Consider the following 21470-nt stretch of genomic DNA (forward strand, 5'->3'; position numbering starts at 1 on the left):
ACAGAGATAGACTGCGGTTGGTGGGGGGGGGGAATAGTGTGATATACAAAATGTATATGCGAAATGACGTTTTTCCGGTATTTCTAAAGGTAGATACACAACAGCCAAGAAATTAGTAAGAAATTGGCACATAAGAAGTAGTTAATTAATTAGTATACAAAAACATCAATTTATTTATTACAAGTCCTAATCAATATATCTCAAAATAATCTTAATATGTTTTAAGAAAATTATAAAAAATTTAATGAATGCTTCTCAGTCATGTATAACAACCTTATATAAACTTTTATACATTCATGGTTTAAAAAAAAAAAAAAAAAAAAAAAAAAAAACTTTATGGCGGCAAGACGTGTTTTGAAAATTCTTACGTAAAATTATTAATTTTATATTGAATTTACGCGTGTCTTTCAGTTATTTGTGTTTAAAAATACTCACAAATATTTACTTTCTGTGTTTTCATAAATTTCAAGCGCCGGTCCCGACTATTGCAGTCGGGATCCGAATCCAATGTCCGTCCACAGTGATGATGGTGTAAAAGAAGCTACAAATCATGTAAGTCGTTCGGAGATATGCTCACAACATGATTCAATGGACTTAATACAACATGATATGGACTGCGAGTTACAGGAAATGACGCTTGATCATTGTGAACAAAATCCATCAGATGACCAACGGTTATCTAAGGTCAAAAAGCTTAAGCCTAGACAGTTTCCCAAGGTTAGTACTGAAACAGATATTACGACGGATCATTCTTACGCAACCAAGAGGAAGGACGATGAATGGACAATATTCAGTAAAAATCCAAAACGTCGTTACCTGTTTAACCCAAACTTATCTGTAGGCACAGAAATCAGCATTACTTGCAAGGATACCCTGCCGAAACAATTTGCCCTAGCGAAGCTTTTAAAAAGCCATGACATTCAAGGTATCATTAAAGTCAGGTACGTTAATTCATATAAAGTGCTTGTCCAATTTGATAATGAAACCAACGCTGAGCGGCTTCTTTCCAAGGTTGCAATGCACGAGGAGATGGGCTGGCGATTCCAAAAAACATACGAGGTTGGTGTATCTTATGGAATTATAAAAGATGTGGACTTAGATTTAAATGAAAAAGATATGATGGAAAATATGACATGCGGAGTAGAAATAGTTGCTGTAAAAAGGTTAAGTAGAAAAAGTTCGGATGGATCAGGATGGCAGGATAGTGAGACTGTGCGTATATGTTTCAAGGGCCCTATTCTACCACCTTACGTATATATTCATGAATTGCGAGTGAAGGTTGAACCTTACTTATTTCCTGTTTCTATATGTGCCAACTGCTGGCGATACGGCCATACAAAGAAAACGTGTTCTAAGAAGTCTACTTGTCCTAAGTGCGGAGGCAATCATTTGAATTGTGAAACAACTGTTTTCACATGTCGTAATTGCTCAGGTAGTCACATGGCTCTCGATAAAACGTGTCCGTTGTACCAAAAAGAAAGGAAAATAAGGAAAATTATGGCTGAATTTAACTGTACATATAAAAAAGCATTAAATAAATATGAACTAGATTCTAGCAGCCCTCCAGCTCTAGCGGCATCAATGTATCAGGAAAACTTTCCCCAGACGCTTAGTACAACTGATACTCCAGTTACTGAAACTTCAACATTGGAGTCTGTGATATGTGAACCAGCATATGCAAAGATAGTCACGACCAAAGCTGTAGTTCACAGCGAAGTCCCAGGTAAGAATAATGTATCTGTTACTCTCCCCAGAAAAACAAATCGTACTAAAACTAAACATAATAAGCCCGAATTGAGAGAAAAAGATGACATAGTAAATGATAATCTGACTACTATGGATACCGATGTCAACCATGTTCTTCCTGAAACATCTAACAAACCCAACGAAGTAAGTGGAAGTAAGTTGAAATTCAGTTCATTAATTGATAAGATAAAAGATATTATTTTCATGAAAAACCTGACTATCGCTGAAAAAATTAAACTTGGAGTTCAAACTGGAGTAGAATGGCTTTTATCTTTTGTGATGCAGAACATACTTGACATGTCATTTTTAAAATCTTTTTTTAACGCCACAGATGGCTAGTAAACTTGAGAAGTGCAGACTTAACATATTGCAATGGAACGCCCAAAGTATCAGACCAAAGTTAGTATCGTTTGAAAATCTACTTATCCAAGAAAAGATCCATATAGCAGCGCTTAGCGAAACATGGTTAGATACGGACTGTTATTTCCGTATCAGCAATTATAATATATATAGAGCGGACAGGGTAGATGGATATGGTGGAGTCGCAATCTTGACGCATAAATCAATCAAGTCTGAGCATTGTCGTGTTCAACATCCTAATCCTGGTGTACAAGTGGTTTACGTAAAAGTGTTTAATTGTGATCAAATAAAAAATGTGATTTCAGTTTATTGTCCGTCTACTGTAGTGACAGAACAGAGTGATTGGGATTTCATTTTTTCAATCGTACAACATAACGTGATTATTATGGGTGACTTTAATGGCCATCACACCAATTGGTCATATAAAACGGATACTCGCGGCACTCAAATATATGATTCTCTAATGGACTGTAATTTAGTTTCACTTAATGATCACAGCCATACAAGAGTGCGACTAGTCAATGGATCATTACAGGAGTCGTCTCCAGACATTTCTATAGTATCTACTGATATTTATTTTACTATTAATTGGAATGTTATGAAAGAATCACTAGGTAGCGATCATCTTATTATAAAAATTTCTACATGTTTCAATTCTTGTGTTGAGTCTGTATCAAGGAGAAACTATAAAGGAGCTCAATGGAATGAGTACAGAATGTATTTAGAAAATAAGTTTACTGAGTTTTCTTTGCCTGAGGATCCTCAAGAATCTTATAATGGTTTTCTAAGTATTGTAAATGAAGCTGCCAATCTTTACATACCATGTATTAAATTTAACAATAAACCAGCAAAAAAATTCCAACCAAAACCATATTGGAATCAAGCTCTATCCAAAGCCGTTGCCGAAAGGCGTTTAGCTCTCTCATTATTCAGACGGAACCCTACACCACAGAATCTTGAGGAACTTCAGACTAAGATTAGAGACGCTCAGAGACTCATCAGAACTCGTAGAAATGAAAGTTGGCAACAATTTTGCAATTCTATAAGCGAGTCCTCATCAGCCTCTGAAGTTTGGTCTCGAATGAAATGGGTAAAGGGTTACAGATCTTCTCGACCTCATGTTAGTGTAGAAAAAGCTCGCAATCTCTTGTATTCTCTCACGCCAGATTATGTGTCTCCGTCGACGCCAATGATTGAGTCCGGTAGCACGGTTTTGGATGAAACATTTACATTACACGAATTAAATTCTTGCATTAAAACTAAAGATACTGCACCAGGTCATGATGGTGTAGCATTTTCTATGATACAAAATTTTCCTGAAAATGGAAAGCTCTTACTATTATCACTGTACAATAGATTCTACTCCCTAGGTTTTGTCCCAACACAGTGGAGAGAAATTAGTGTAGTCCCGATACCTAAACCCGGAAGGGACCCCTCCTCTGACTCTGCTCTTCGACCAATATCTTTAATTTCATGTCTGTGTAAAATATTTCACTCTATGATCACTAGGAGATTGGAATGGTTCATAGAAAAAAGATGCATGTTCTCCGAGGAAACTGTCGGTTTTAGAAAGTGTCGATCATCTTTAGATAATTTAAGTAGTTTAGTTAGCCGAATTCAAACTGGGTTTTCAAAAAATATGATCACCTTGGGAAGTTTCATAGATATTGAGAACGCATATAATAATGTAAATGTTCCCATTTTAATTCAAACACTTGATAGACTAGGAGTTGGAAATAATATATGTCAATATCTATGGAATTTCCTAAGAGAAAGATATCTTACAATACGAACTGATAAATCTATGTTAAGAAGATCAACTGGTCGTGGGTTGGCTCAGGGAGATCCTACTTCTCCATTGCTTTTTAATGTTTATACCATGCACATCCAACAATCCCTTACAGATGTTTACTTTTCACAATATGCAGATGATTATATTTTATATGTTACAAAGAAATCTATAGCGGAGGCGGAGGAGACATTACAAAAATCTCTTGACATATTTAACAAATGCATGAACAATCTCGGTCTTGACATATCTACATCCAAAACCAAACTATGTGTGTTTAAGAAAGGTATTAATAGAAGTCCTGTAAAGATCAAAATTAATGATAAGGAATTAGAATTAGTCAAGTATGTCAAATATTTAGGAATGTGGTTGGATCGATCTCTTAGGTGGGAAAAACATATTAATGAATTGGTTCAAAAAATTCAGAAATATTCCAATATTTTGAAAGTTTTAGTTGGACCGGGATGGGGTGTTCATCCAAAACATCTTAGGAGGCTATACTTCGCCATAATTCGTAGCCGCATAGATTACGCGTCTTTCCTGTATGATGACAGTTGCGATTCTAATTTGTACAAACTCGATAAGATTCAAAACCAGTGTTTGCGGACTATTGGTGGATTTATTAAGTCTACTCCTATACACGCAATGGAATGTGAACTGGCTGTACAGCCTTTGCATATTCGTCGCTTTTATTTGGCGTCCAAGTTTTGGTTAAAATCTAGATCTTTTGAAAACAACACAACTATCAAACTCCTAGATGCATTAAATAATTACTTAAAAGACCGAGACATTTTGCGAAATAAAAAGCCACTTCTTCTGACCATCCATAATTTGTATAACTCAATTACTATATATTCGAGCCAATTATTGGAAATGTTCTCTTTGGAACAATGGGTAAATTATATAGATATTTCAAAGTCAATTAAGTTCAGTATTACTTCAGTTACCAAATCTAAGCGAGAATATGACCGAACTAATTTAAGAACTACTGTTAACGCTTATTTACGTACAAATTTCTCCGGATTTTATTGTATATATACCGATGGCTCTAAGGAAAGGAACTCTTTAGGTGCTGCGTTTTATGACCCTCAATCGAAAGTATCGCTTAAGTTACATATTCCATACGACATGTCTATAATGCACGCTGAGTTGGTTGCCATTGCTGAGGCATTATCCTACATCCAAGCCCTAGATTGTACTGACATAGTCATTTTATCAGATTCTAAAAGTGCTCTTCAACATATTGCTCGGTGTACCAAGAATATTCGTTGTCTCCCAATTGCCTATTCCATTTTGAATCTCATTGATAAGTTACAAGCGAAGGGTAAGACCATAATATTGCAATGGATTCCATCGCATGTGGGTATAGCCGGTAATGAAATAGTGGATTCTATGGCAAGGCTGGCTTGTCAAGATGGAGTAGAATGTAATATCTTACCTTTTTATACGGATTGCATCATTTTAGCTAAACAGAGAACCTACATTCTATGGAAAGAATACTTTGATAAGAGATCCACAGAAAAAGGTATTTGGTACAAGACGATCCAACCTCATCCTCTAATAACACCGTGGATAGATTGTTCTCTCAGTAGACGTGACATTGTATTGATGATGAGACTACGTACTGGACATATCCCATTAAATCAATTTGGCTATTTGATGAAGAAAGTTTCTTCCCCTAATTGTGACGAATGTGGAGTGCTAGAAGATGTTTACCATGTTACAATGGAATGTGTCCGAAACGAAGCTGCTCGGATTCAACTGGCTTATTCGGGCCATTCTACTTATACTATGTTTGATGTTGGGGGCTGCAATAGCGTTCTGGCTTCTCCGCTATCGGATTCCGCCATTGCGCTATTGCAACTTGTGAGAAAGGCTATTTGTAATAGAATAAGTCAATTGTAAGACAATAAAACTGTATGTTGATTTTTACGGAGCGACATGTTCACTTCGGTGACAAGCTCTTAAGAGCGCTATGACAAAAAAAGGCGATATATTGTAAAATGCACAATATTTATCGACAAAATTGTACACTTTACTCATACTAAAAGACAGTGAAAGTACTTGTTTCAGTTAGAACATCTTATTAACTGTCGGTTAAATAAAAAACATATGAAAAAAAAAGCTTTTTCAATTAGTAATGATTGTTTTTCTGATGCTCGTTTAGAAAAAACCGCGTGAAGCACAGAATTCGGAGCTCTTATTATGTACAATTTGATAAGATCACTCTCATAAATGAGGTAAATTTAAGTTCCAAATATCTTGTACTTAAGGCCCATTAAACAATATTTATCATTTAATCCTTTGAAATTGAGAAATTGAAAGTAAAACGAACTCAATTTTGTCTTGAAAATACATCGAAACAAGTGATCATTTCTCCGAAAATCTACATGTTATCGAAGTTATTTTAGTATATAAATAATCTGCACAATGTGCTTAAACTGCTGCTATCCATTTGTCGTTATAATATTTTATCATGATTTTTTGACAATTTTTTGAAAACTAGCCTTCCTGTCGCTATTTTACCGGCGACGGACGCCTGCGATTTCAGTGCCGCGCCGGAGCTCGAGCAGGTAAGACGTATGTCGCTTTGGTCTCCGAGTTTTCATCGCAAACGTCGAGAATATTTATTGTTGTGTGGGTCGGACGCCTTGTTTCTACACGGGCTATCCTCGCATTGTGTGTGTGTAAACAGCGACCAACGAATTTGATCCTAGATCCGTAAATATTTGCTTTTGTAATACTTTGTTATGTTTGAATGTTAAAGTATTACAACGTTGTGATGATAAAAATGTGAAAATTACAATACGGTCAAGATGATAAGACACATCAAGATGGTACTCGGGATCTGATGATGGAGCCAGAAGGTGGTCACCAGTACCAGTGAACCATGTAAGTAAACGACTTCGTGTTTAGGCTCGTTGGGTTCGTCTCAACAAGACCTTTGACAAGAGGTGGTACTCAGGGTCTGATGATGGAGCCAGATGGTGGTCACCAGTACCAATGAACCATATAACTAAACCCAGAGATGGGGAAATCGTAATCGATTCCGGATTACACGATTACTTGATTTTACTTTGTAATCTGACACTACTGGGTGTCAGATTACTTGTAATGTAATCAAGTGAAACGGTAAATTACCATTACATGTAAAGGAATCACTAATCATCTATACAATCATTACTATTACCAATAATTCGGAATCATAGTCGATTCAAAATAACTGAAATTATTGACTTGATTACTTTCAGATTACGAATATGTAGTACCTCAGATTGCTGACTGTCACTTTGACACAAAAGTCATCATGGGTGTCGTAAAATAGGTTTTAGGGGGTGCTGATTCCAAAATTAATGACCAATGTGGAATCTGACATTGCTGACTGTCACTTTGACACAAAAGTCGTCATGGGTATCGTAAAATAGGTTTTAGGGGGTGCTGATTCCAAAATTAATGACCAATGTTCAATCTGACATTGCTGACTGTCACCCTGACACAAAAGTCGTCATGGGTGTCGTAAAATAGGTTTTAGGGGTGCTGATTACAAAATGAATGACCAATTTGGAATCTGACATTGCTGACTGTCACTTTGACACAAAAGTCGTCATGGGTGTCGTAAAATAGGTTTTAGGGGGTGCTGATTGCAAAATTAATGACCAATGTGGAATCTGACATTGCTGACTGTCACTTTGACACAAAAGTCGTCATGGGTGTCGTAAAATAGGTTTTAGGAGGTGCTGATTCCAAAATTAATGACCAATGTGGAATCTGACATTGCTGACTGTCACTTTGACACAAAAGTCGTCATGGGTGTCGTAAAATAGGTTTTAGGGGGTGCTGATTCCAAAATTAATGACCAATGTGGAATCTGACATTGCTGACTGTCACTTTGACACAAAAGTCGTCATGGGTGTCGTAAAATTGGTTTTAGGGGGTGCTGATTCCAAAATTAATGACCAATTTGGAATCTGACATTGCTGACTGTCACTTTGACACAAAAGTCGTCATGGGTGTCGTCAAATAGGTATCCGGAGGTGTTTGAAAACTAATGACCAATTTGGAATCTGACACTGTTGACTGTCACTTTGACACAAAAGTAATCATGGGTGTCTTCAAATAGGTTTTCATGGGTACTGATCTCAATATTAATGACCAATTTGGAATCTGACATTGCTGACTGTCACTTTGACACAAAAGTCGTCATGGGTGTCGTCAAATAGGTATCCGGAGGTGTTTGAAAACTAATGACCAATTTGGAATCTGACACTGTTGACTGTCACTTTGACACAAAAGTAATCATGGGTGTCTTCAAATAGGTTTTCATGGGTACTGATCTCAATATTAATGATCAATTTGGAATCTGACATTGCTGACTGTCACTTTGACATAAAAGTCGTCATGGGTGTCGTAAAATTGGTTTTAGGGGGTGCTGATTCCAAAATTAATGACCAATGTGGAATCTGACATTGCTGACTGTCACTTTGACACAAAAGTCGTCATGGGTGTCGTAAAATTGGTTTTAGGGGGTGCTGATTCCAAAATTAATGACCAATTTGGAATCTGACATTGCTGACTGTCACTTTGACACAAAAGTCGTCATGGGTGTCGTCAAATAGGTATCCGGAGGTGTTTGAAAACTAATGACCAATTTGGAATCTGACACTGTTGACTGTCACTTTGACACAAAAGTAATCATGGGTGTCTTCAAATAGGTTTTCATGGGTAGTACGATCTCAATATTAATGATCAATTTGGAATCTGACATTGCTGACTGTCACTTTGACATAAAAGTCGTTATGGGTGTCGTCAAATAGGTTTCCAGGGACTGTGCAATGTCAGGTTCCAAATCGGTCATTACTTTTTAAATCATTTCATTAATTTTGGAATCAGTACCCCCTAAAAACTATTTGACTACACCCATGATTCCTTTTGTGTCAAAATGACAATTAGCACTGTGAGATTCCAAAATAGTCGTTAATTTTGGAATCAGCACCCCCGGAAACCTTTTTGACGACACCCATGACGACTTTTGTGTCAAAGTGACAGTCAGCAATGTCAAGATTCCAAATCGGTCATTAATTTTCAAATCAGCACCTCCGGAAACCTATTTGACGACATCCATGATGACTTTTGTGTCAAAGTGACAGTCAGCAATGTTAGATTCCACATTGGTAATTATTTTTGGAATCAGCACCCCCTAAAACCTATTTTACGACACCCATGATGACTTTTGTATCAAAGTGGCAGTCAGCAATGTTAGATTCCACATTGGTCATTAATTTTGGAATCAGCACCCCTAAAACCAATTTTACGACACCCATGACGACTTTTGTGTCAAAGTGACAGTCAGCAATGTCAGATTCCACATTGTTCATTAATTTTGGAATCAGCACCCCCGCAAACCTATTTGACGACACCCATGACGACTTTTGTGTCAAAGTGACAGTCAGCAATGTCAGATTCCACATTGGTCATTAATTTTGGAATCAGCACCCCCTAAAACCAATTTTACGACACCCATGACGACTTTTGTGTCAAAGTGACAGTCAGCAATGTCAGATTCCACATTGGTCATTAATTTTGGAATCAGCACCCCCGCAAACCTTGACGTCATTTTGTGTCAAAGTTTGGAATCAGCACACCCCGCAAAACCTATTTGACGACACCCATGACGACTTTTGTGTCAAAGTGACAGTCAGCAATGTCAGATTCCACATTGTCATTAATTTTGGAATCAGCACCCCCTAAAACCTATTTTACGACACCCATGACGATTTTTGTGTCAAAGTGATAGTCAGCAATGTCAGATTCCACATTGTTCAGTAATTTTGGAATCAGCACCCCCGCAAACCTATTTGACGACAGCCATGACGACTTTTGTGTCAAAGTGACAGTCAGCAATGTCAAATTCCACATTGGTCATTAATTTTGGAATCAGCACCCCCTAAAACCTATTTTACGACACCCATGACGACTTTTGTGTCAAAGTGACAGTCAGCAATGTCAGATTCCAAATCGGTCATTAATTTTTAAATCAGCACACCCGAAAACCTATACTCGTGGTATATGCACTTGAAATGTGAAAGTGAAAATGCTAGAATGACATGTAAACCACGAAGTTGTATAGTCATATTGTTCATTGGTACTTATTGGTGACCACCATCTGGCTCCATCATCAGACCCTGAGCACCACCTTGAAGTAATTAGAATTGTATTTGTTTTATTTTATCATCATATTAATATATACTTTACTCTAATACTTATCATATAACAAAAGCAAATATTTGGGATGGGATCTACTTTTATAATTATTACTTTAATTTTTTAAATAAATTTTAACATAATTGATATTATTTCGCGCTATATTCTCGTATTTTCGTACAAAATAATGTTTATTAAAAACCAAAAGTTTATATCGAGATAGTAGATTGTGGTTGTTATCAAAATTCCATAGAAAGGATCAAGATTGTTTTGTCCATTATTGTAGTGCGAGCGAGTGATAAGACGTGCTAGAAAGGGTCGGCATATTGGGCTCGCGCGGCGGGTAAAATACCTAATTTCGCCCGACGCCGAAATGTTATAACGCTCTTAAATAAAGATTTAAAAAAAAAAAAAATGGTTTAAAAAAATATTTCCATAGATGTCGTAACCAACCAGCTGAACGTCAAATCAAAAGCGTAGTGATAAATAATATTATTTAAATTTAATATTATTATGGGTGACGATAAATCAAATTCCAGTAAAAAATGTGATACAAATAAGTGCAATGTTTTAATAATTGGCGGCGGCATGGCCGGTCTGGCTGCCGCCAATGAACTAATAAAAAATGGTATGGACGACTTTAGAATATTGGAAGCAAGGAAACGAGTCGGTGGTAGAATTATTTCTATTCCGCTGAAAAATCACGAAGTGGAGTTAGGGGCCAACTGGATTCATGGAGTTCTCGGTAACCCGATATTCGATATAGCTATGGCTAATGGTCTAGTAAATATAATTAATATACCTAAGCCACACAAAGTAATAGCAGCTACTGAGGACGGCAAACAAGTTCCGTTTGGTGTGCTGCACGAGATCCATGAGGCGTACGTCGTTTTTCTGAGGCGCTGTGAAGAGTACTTCCTGTGCCAATATCTGCCCCCACCAGATATACATAGCGTAGGAGAGCACATTAACCTGGAAGCCACCATATACTTGGAGCGTCTTCCTGACTCTGAAGAAAAAAAACTCCGCCGGCTTATATTTGACTGCTTGTTAAAAAGGGAAACATGTATATCAGGTTGCAACAGTATGGATGAAATAGATCTTTTAGAATTAGGCAGCTACACAGAACTTCAAGGAGGCAACATCATGATCCCTAAAGGGTACAGCTCTATATTACAACCTATGTTGAAAAATATTCTGCCTGAAAAAATAATATCCAACCACCCTGTTAACAAAATAGTCTGGGATTCCAACGAGCACAGTATGGGGCCCGAAGACTTGGGAGAGGAGTCAGAAGACTCTGACCAGACAGTGATAGAAGATATTTCAAAGACTCCTGCCTCTGAGGCTATGGTTAACCCTAGTGAAGGAAGTTTAATGTCTGAAAATGCACACAAACCAAAGAAAAAAAATGGACACTATGTTGAAGTTACCTGTGAGAATGGAGAGACTTATTATGCTAATCATGTGATATGTACAATACCTCTTGGAGTGCTCAAAGACACCGCCAAGGATCTCTTCCAGCCTTCATTGCCTCAGTACAAAATGGAATCAATAGAAAGACTGCTATTTGGCACAGTTAATAAAATATTTTTGGAATATGAAAGACCATTTTTAAATCCTGATATAACAGAAATAATGTTGTTATGGGAGAGCCCAACAACACCTGAAGACATTGCAGATTCGTGGTACAAGAAGATCTACTCATTTAGCAAAGTAACGGAGACCTTGCTGCTGGGCTGGGTGTCAGGCAAGGAGGCTGAGTATGTGGAGACATTAACTATGGATCAAGTGGCTACCGCTTGCACAAATATTTTAAGGAAATTTTTGAATGATCCCTTTGTACCAGAGCCGCAAAAATGTGTATGGTCAGTATGCCTTTAACTCTTTAAGGGTAGTATTCTTTATTTACATCAATATTCCAATATTTCCTTTTCATTCTAACTTCAAAATAAACATTTGATACAATTATAAATGTTATCAACAGAATTACCATCTAGGATTGTACCAGGTAGCTTAGCTGATCATCAAGCAAAAATGTGACCATAAAAATAGTTAGGTACATATATTATAGGAATGAATAAAAAGTTTAAATGTGAACTTTAATAAAATAAACTCAGATGAATTAAAAAAGACACCTTTTATAAACAAGTCATGTTAAATTTTACTACATTAGTAGACCAATTTGTTGTTTACTTTGGGAATCCTCAACTTATAAGTATTATATTGTATGATTGCAGTACAAGTTGGAAGAAGCAGCCCTACACACGAGGCTCGTACACAGCTCTAGCTGTAGGCTCCAGCCAGACAGACATTGAGAGTTTAGCACAGCCACTATTCAGGAATGTTCATGATAAAAAGGTGAATTGTTGTTATTAATTTGTATAACTATTAACTTTTGTGATAATCACTAATGATAGTGCATGTTAAAAATTGTTAATTGTAATCTATGTAGATAACGGCACAAATGAATAAGGGGCTTAGTTATTGGGTTAGAGCTACAAATCAAACTTTTAATTATGCCAATTGATTCCATTTCTGTCCATGATAGTTTCCTATGGTATAACATAGATAATGTAGCTTTTTAAGCTACAAATTTCATTAAAAGATTTAAAAGATTTTCCTTGATATGTGGCTGTTTTTGCTGGAAATATTGTTAGGTCCTACAAGCTTTGATCCTGGATATGATATGAATATGAATGGTATTGATTGGTATTTTTCCAAAATTTTAAGGGTCTTAAGACCATTTTCGCGTAGCATCACGGAATGTGGTAGTTGCCCTCACTGACCCAATAATAATCGTTCCCAGTACGTAGACGCTTCTGGGTGTATGTACTAAAAGAAGAAAGGCTTTGCATCGAAATCTTTTTAATCTATTCGAATCGATTTCGAACGATCGAGACGTCGCAGAAGAAAAGAAACAGAAGGCGTGAAAGTCTACTAGGTTCTAATCAAGAGGTTTTATGATTTGTGATTTGGTTTGATTATGATCTTACAACATTATTATTATTTTTATTTCCTTTATTTATCTTTTCTCTTAGATTAGGTTATTTTATAATATGATTATAAAAGTAAAATACAAAACCACATACAAAACAATAAAAAATATATAAACACATTATAAAAAACCTAACCTAGGGTGCCGCCAGCAGCGGGGCAGGGCCCAAGACCCTTGATCCAACCACCTAGCGAGAGTCTCTCGAGATGTTGGTCGAGACTCTTCGCTATGAGACCGTTCGCTGAAACGACTATCGGAACAATGATCGTTGAATCAACATCCCACATGGCGGTTATCTCGTGAGCCAAGTCTAGGTACTTACTGGACTTGTCCTTCTCGGCTTTCACGAGATTCTCATCATGGGGGATGGTGATGTCAACGAGCACGGCCCGGCGTTGCAGTCGATCTATTATCACAATGTCAGGCTTATTGGCTACAATAGTCCTGTCAGTGATAATAGATCGATCCCAATGGAGCGTGGCACGACCATTTTCGAGAACTGGCGCAGGTAAGTACTTGTAATACGGTACTTCGCGGTCCACAAGGCCGTATTGAAGAGCAAGCTGCTGGTGAATGATCCTGGCTACGAGATTATGCCTGTGCAAGTACTCACCGTTAGCTAGATGAGAACAACCGGAGATGATATGCCTGAGTGACTCTCCGGGACGGCGGCATGCCCGACAAATGTCGACCATGCCGTCCTTCAGGATATATTTCCGGTAGTTGTTCGTCATCATAACTTCGTCGGCAATTGCACAGGCAAAACCCTCGGTTTCTCCGAAGAGGTCCCCGAATCGTAACCAGTTCACCGATGCGAGCAGGTCTACATCGGGTCCCGTGAGGGCCTTGTAGAACCGCCCGTGTAACTGCTTGCTCTCCCATACCGCCCTGCGGTCCGCAGTACTTAGTACCACAGGTTTGCGCCAGTTCTCTTTCGCCAAGGAGAGCGGCGTGAGGTTTCCATCCACTGCCATCACATCACGATGCATCCCGCACTCGTTGTTAAGGAAGTAATTCCTGAGATTGTACACCTCACGGTTGTGGAGATTTTTGGCGTTTAGGAAGCCTCGACCTCCGCACTTCCGTGGGATGTACAATCTCATAACAGACGAGCGCGGGTGTAACATGCGGTGTGTGGTAAGCAGTGAGCGGACCCTCCGGTCCAGGGCGTCCAGCTCAGTCTGGGTCCACCTTAGTATGCCAAAGGAGTATGTGAGTAGAGGCATTACCCAGGCGTTAAAGGCGCGCACTTTGTTGCCTCCTGACAAAAGACTGTTAAGGACTTTTGTGAGCCGACTGAAAAAGCGCTCCTTCACCGACCGTCTAATGCCAACATTCTCAATACCCAACGACTGTGACATACCAAGGTACTTATAGGTTTCTGATTCAGAGATAGATCTGAACGACATCGTCTCAGAAAGTTGTAAATTTTCTGAATTTACAACCTCCCCCCGCTGTACATGCATAACCGCACACTTATCGACACCAAACTCCATTCTGATGGCGGTACTGAAAACTTCTGTGGTGTTCAATAGCACCATCAGGTCTTGGGTGTTCGGTGCAAATAGTTTGAGATCGTCCATATACAGAAGGTGAGAGATGACTTCACCCTCTCTCCGAAGCCGGCAACCTAGCCCAGAATCCTTCAGCAGCGTGCTGAGGGGATTCAGAGCTAGGCAGAACCATAATGGACTCAAACTGTCACCCTGGAATATTCCTCGCTCAATCCTTATGAAGTCCTGCGGGCCAGGGGGGTCATCCCTGCCTCCTGGTTGACGAAGGACTGTGGTCCACTGCCTCATACATGCAGCCAGGAAGGATATTAAAGCTGCATCAAGTTTATACAGCTCTAATACCCTTCCCAGCCATGAATGAGGCACCGAATCATAGGCCTTCTTGTAGTCAATCCAAGCGGCCGAGATGGCCCCCCTGTTCCGCCGAACTTGTTGGCAAATGGTCATGTCTATGAGGAGGAGCTCTTTAGTACCACGTGGGTCCCGTGCCCGACCTTACATCCATTTTGAGCGGGAGCCAGAATGTTGTTAGCGACAATATCCGCGTTAATTTTTGCTCTCAAAATGGATGTAAGGAGCTTGTAAAGTGTAGGCAAGCACGTAATGGGTCTGTAGTTTTTTGCTTCCGTGGTACTACCGGACTTATAGAGCAGGAAAGTAACACCAGTTGTTAGGGAAGGTGGGAGAGAACCAAGATCGAGGGCTTGTTGAAATTGCGTTGCCAAACGCGAGTGCGAGCATCGAAACCATTTTAGCCAGAAGTTGTGCAATCCGTCCGGTCCAGGACTTTATTATTATTATTGGGAGCCTATCATGTCCCACTGCTGGGCAAAGGCCTCCCCCCGCTTTTTCCACTCTTCCCTGTGTTGAGCAGTCCTCGGCCATTCTTCCAAAAAGGAGATATCTAGATGTGTGCGTGTGGATTGAGTGAGCCCCTTAAGAAAATAAAAAAAAATATGCTGATCATTTAGTAAAAGTTCTAAAACAATTGTAAAACGAATCTCTGTATTTGTAAAAAGATAAATCAAAATATACAGTCATTAACATGTGCTCACTCAATTCTCACAAACTACCAACGAAAACAGTGAATGTATTCATTTAACATATAATATTTATATACTAACATTTAGTAAAAAGTATGCCAACCTACCTCTATAAATTTTAGATCACCTAGTTACGTATTTAATTTTTTACAAATAGTTTCTTATGCTCACTCAATCCTCACACTTTTGAAAAGCTGAATTTTGATGAAAAACATAAGATTTAGACCGCTATTATATGTGTATAGTTTAGTAAAAGTGAAATGGGAATTTGTAAAATACAAAACGAACCACTAACGTGTCAGGTTTTTTATAATAAATTTTTGTAAGTGCTCACTCAGTCCACACGTTTTGAGAAAGTTAAAAATGTAAATATCTTAAGATTTGTAGCATCACAGACACTCGAAAGTACTTCAACATTTAGTAAAAATTTTTACTAAATATCCACCATCTAATATTTTATATTCGAAGTCTGGTTTTAAAGATATTCAGACATAACTTTTCTCATACAAATGTAACATGTAGGGTGACCACACTATGTCGGCTCCTGATTTTCCCCACCTTCTCATTGTCATATTGAGATTGGGGAGTTTCGTTCAATTTTGATAATAGTTTATATTAAACTAATACCATATTAATTCTCCATCTGCAAACTGTTTTTAGGTTATGTTCTTGGCCTAGTGACGATGTGTATTGTGTAATTTTTATCGACGTCAGGATAATAACCATATCGACATTCATGCATTAAAAAGGACATGAATGATAATTGGTAAGAAACAAAGAATATATACTTCACTAGTAAGAAACCAGAAATCAGGAGCCGACATAGTGTGGTCACCCTACATGATACATTTGTATGAGAAAAGTTATGTCTGAATATCTTTAAAACCAGAAAACGAATATAAAATATTATATGGTGGATATTTAGTTAAAATTTTTACTAAATGTTGAAGTACTTTCGAGTGTCTGTGGTACTTTCTCAAAACGTATGGACTGAGTGAGCACTTACAAAAATTTATTATAAAAAAACCTGACACGTTAGTGGTTCGTTTTGTATTTTACAAATTCCCATTTCACTTTTACTAAACTATACACATATAATAGTGGTCTAAATCTTATGTTTTTCATCAAAATTCGGCTTTTCAAAAGTGTGAGGATTGAGTGAGCATAAGAAACTATTTGTAAAAAATTAAATACGTAACTAGGTGATCTAAAATTTATAGAGGTAGGTTGGCATATTTTTTACTAAATGTTAGTATATAAATATTATATGTTAAATGAATACATTCATTGTTTTCGTTGGTAGTTTGTGAGAACTGAGTGAGCACATGTTAATGACTGTATCTTTTGATTTATCTTTTTACAAATTCAGAGATTCGTTTTACAATTGTTTTAGAACTTTTACTAAATGATCAGCATATTTTTTTTTATTTTTGGAAGGTGCTCACTCAATCCACACGCACACTATCTAGATTGATATGGTACGATTGCACGACTTTAGATATACGTTCAAAGTAATGCAATTATATTTAATGAGGATCTAATATGATTGCATCTCTCTGTGTCTTTCTATTACTCCTTCGAGGCTTAAAGAATGTTATCGTACCTCGCAGCCCACGCTGGTGTTCGCGGGCGAGCACACGCACAGCAGCTACTACTCGACGGCGCACGGCGCCTACCTGTCGGGGCAGGCGGCGGCGCGGCGGCTGGCGGCGCCGGCGCCCGCGTCCCCGGCGCCCGCCGCGCTCGACGCCGCGCGCTCCGCCGACCTGGCCGCCTGGATCGAGGGCATCCAGCTCGCGTAGGTAACCGATAACACGCTTCCACGTTTCATTCATAAAATGACAATTCCATAATTATATAATTGGCAATTTAGCGAAAAGACCCCGACCTCGAATTGTCAATAAATTGACGCTTCTTTTAGGCGGAGACTCGAATTCGCAAGATTTTGAGGATCCTTTTCTCTAAATTGACGTTCGATTGTTCCCGAGGAGACGGGTAAATATTAAAGACCGCTTATCGAAATTAAATATAAAGTTTTCTCGATAGTTTTCGGAATCTACGCTAGATGGCGTCGTTTGTAGCGTAAACTATTTCCGACCGTCTAGATAAACTTTAAGTAAAGCACAAATCTAGAAGGCCGTTTTCTGAAGTCTTTACCGTTTGGCCGTCTGCGATAATATAATGTTTTATATTTATGCCTAGCAATAGCATTATTGAACACTGTACAAATCGATGAATTAGATTTAAGAGGCTACAATTGTCCGAGTTTTTGTGTAAAAACGAATAAGCCGTGTTAAAAAATTGGAAACAAATTGTAATAAATGAAACATAAAAGTTCACTTGTATATATGATACAATGAAGTTACCTATACATAAAAAAAAACTCATTTCAAAATGTGCAGTCAGAGAGGTTGTATAGGTATATACTATATACCTCCTATTTAGTCATAAATTATGTAGGAATAAGTAGCAAACACATCTTAATATAATATTATTCTGTCTGTAATACCCATAATAATAAAAAAACTAGAGCCTTATTTCAGAATGTAAATGTAAAGACTAGGTACACATATGTATTGCGTATCATGCAAAATGAAATCTACCTATCATACCTATGGATTATATTTTAACCGAATGTATATACTTAATTACTTATTTATTTATTTTACCCTTAGTAGGCTTCTACAAAATTAAATGTTTCCTTGTTTTCTTTGAATACAATTATATACCTACTCATTATCGGCTATACTTGTAATGTATAAAATATTATCCTATTTATTTTACCTACATAAATAAAATAAAAGAAATATATATTGAATTATAGGATAAAGTAGCCTGCTCTCTATGTTATGACTATATTTTATCAGTCACGTAAGTCTGTTTTTACATATTTCTCACACTATAGAAATTCAGTTGCCTCTACACATTTAGAGCGGCTTCGGATGTACGATCCGAATCCGTGAAAGTGCAATTCCCGTTTAGTTTGTACATTTGGATCACGTCTCCGATTTGGATAAAAATAAGTAGGCTGATAGAGTCCATGATGCTGAGCAAGATCCACTAGGTTTCTCAAAATGTCCTATGTAGTTTGTATGAAACCTTCCTTTTTTGTTACCAGATTTCTATACATTTTCGGTAACAAAAAAGGAAAGTTTCATACGATCAACCTAGGTCATTTTGGGAAACCTAGTGGATCTTATTCAGCATCATGGAATCTATCAGCCTACCAATTTTTATCCAAATCGGAGATTTGATCCAAATGTACAAACTTAACGGGAATTGCTCGAAAATAAGATCCGTCAAAGCCGTACAACTATTGGTGTAGTTTACGCACTAGATCCGAATAATAATAATAACGACAAGACAACGGATGCCGGAAATCGGATGTAGTGCGTGAAGTACCATACTAATACTTCTACGGCTATGATGACGGACCTTATTTTCACGCATTCGAAACGAACGTAGTGCGAAGCGATAGTTAGGCCTATCTGAAACTAAACTCACACTGGCACAGAGACGTAGAAGTGTCAATACAAATCAAGAGACAAATCGAAGAGTTTACTTCCCAAAGAAAATTTGAACTTCGCGCCTTTATCTATAGATGTTTATAGGTATAATGAATAATAAAAGGCGTGTTTCAGTGTGCGTTAAAAAGTTGGTTTTCTATCTTTTTAATTGTATGAAAATCTTTCGAACATTACTATGTATGGGTATTTTATGTTTCTTTATTATTCAGCTGGTCAGAAATGAATAGATATTAGATATCCCACCTAATGATTCATTCCATATTAGTTGTTTACCGCTTGAATTCGTATGAAAACTGTGTTGTACATTGCACACTTGTAATAGGTGTTTGTCCGCTTAAATATGTGTTCTGACTTACCCTTGTACAAGGGTAAAAAGATACAGTGAGAGGTTTAAACATTGCAGCCATTTATTAACCATCGTCAAAGTAGGTATGTTAGATTAACGCGTCGTATGCGGATGCGTCAAAAAATCTTGGGTTCCTGTGGGTTCCAATTCCAACGGGTATGCCATGTAGAGCAAAAAAAATCGTTCCGGAATAAAATGCAAAAAGATGACTAAGGCCGGCAACAGACAGTCTTAAATTTCATAATCTTAAAAAATCATAATCGTATGAAATCAGATCGAGTGCACGGATTCCCATACAATTTCGCAACTGTCCACACACAGTCTTATTTTTTAATATTATGATTTTTTTCAGATTGATCTGACAGATTGCGAATAATTTGAATTTTAAGAATGTGTGTGGCAAGGCAGTCAATCTTATTTTATAAGATTATGAAATTTAAGACTGTCTGTTGCCGGCCTTAATTTTACGCTCGGATAGGGTTGCAAATAGAAAAAAAAACAGATTGTTTTTTTCAGAATTGTGAAAAAAAAACCGAGCACCATTGTTTTTTTTCTAAATGTGTTTTTTTTTTCAGATGAACAAATAATTCGACAATAACGGTTTTTTTGACTTTTAACGTGTTTCAATAACAATAACGTACATTTTAATTCGATTAACATTCAGTATACAAACGTTTATTGGGGAATCCCCGATGCGGAGTGCAGCGTGGAGAGGCGGTGGTGTTGCCAACACTAAATAGTGATAAACTACCAACTACAGATATCGTAAATCTTACTTTTATAAGACTAGACATTAAAGTTATTTGATTAAATTCGTTTAATAGTTAACATTTAGTCTAAAAAAACCGTATAAAAGTATTAACTGCTTTGCAAATTTTGAGATTTCGTACTTTAGAAAAAAACACTCCAGATAAAAACCGTTTTTTTGCAACCCTACGCACGGATCTGTGCTAAGCATACGGTGGATGAATATTAGTATTATTTAACAGTTCTCTTTACTGATGAGTGTCCCAAAAAGTTTTTTTAGTAGCTCCAGAAATTGTGAAACATAAAAGAGTGCGAAATAAAATGGAACTAAACATTTGCAGTAACGGTTGTTGTCATTTAAGCATGTTATGTCAAAAAGGTCACAATTGCGAAGAAAGTGGCGCCCTCATTTATTATCCATGCGCTGTTAAATTAATAGTGACTATTTTATATCGTACACTGTATATATGCTAGCAATCGCGAATAAGTATACGATCTCATCCTCCATCCGAACTTATCCGAGTGTACCTTATCTATATCAGAAGGCTTTGTTACTTGAGCAGGCTCGACTACACAGCATTCTTTATGTACAACCGACAGATGATGACTTTGAGAGTGTAGGTGCAAATGCTTGATTTTATATGTAAATACTTTTTGCCTTAAAAAGCTGCCTAATGTACCTATTTGGTACGTAGTGTTTTTCACATTATCTCGACAGTTGAAATATTCTGGTTGATTAGGCTACTTTCATACTGTTAGTTAACAGAATTGAGCTTTTAGTTTCCCAAAAATAATAAAGCACAAGTATGTAACTTCAATCCACAAAACAATAGTAAGTAATAGAGACAAGGAAATATTTGAACCAGGGATGTAACAGAGCTCTGCTTCTGCTTCCGTTTCTGCGGAACTTCCGTTTCGTTTTACACATCCGCTTCTGTTCCGGTTCTGTTATTTTTCAAACGGAAGTTATAGCGGATGTCGGAAGCGCGACGGTGGGACATGAGCGGCGTACATCAAAGACCAACTGGTCCTGTCATTCGCTCATCTCTCCGCTTGCCACGTGCTGCGATACTAAACATCAATCGCTTCATTCCATTGCGCGCCAATATTTGTCCTGTCCACCTAGTTCTGTAGCGAGTGAACAACTATTCAGTGGTGCAGGGCTTATCTACGATCCCCTTAGAAGCAAACTGCCGGGA

At 37.6% G+C, this 21470-nt stretch overlaps 1 protein-coding gene across 1 annotated transcript; it reads left to right on the plus strand.

Moving 5' to 3' along the window:
- Positions 1 to 10564: 10564 nt before the first annotated feature.
- On the plus strand, positions 10565 to 18679 carry LOC125229529 (peroxisomal N(1)-acetyl-spermine/spermidine oxidase). Its single transcript, XM_048134391.1, has 3 exons — positions 10565 to 11964; positions 12337 to 12457; positions 17262 to 18679. Exons 1-3 carry the CDS (start codon positions 10610 to 10612, stop codon positions 17451 to 17453), a joined length of 1668 nt encoding a protein of 555 aa, XP_047990348.1. The 5' UTR covers positions 10565 to 10609; the 3' UTR covers positions 17454 to 18679.
- The last annotated feature ends 2791 nt before the right edge of the window (positions 18680 to 21470 follow it).

Source organism: Leguminivora glycinivorella, chromosome 9 (assembly GCF_023078275.1).
Source record: "Leguminivora glycinivorella isolate SPB_JAAS2020 chromosome 9, LegGlyc_1.1, whole genome shotgun sequence".
In the NCBI taxonomy this organism is placed as follows: Eukaryota; Metazoa; Arthropoda; class Insecta; order Lepidoptera; family Tortricidae; genus Leguminivora; species Leguminivora glycinivorella.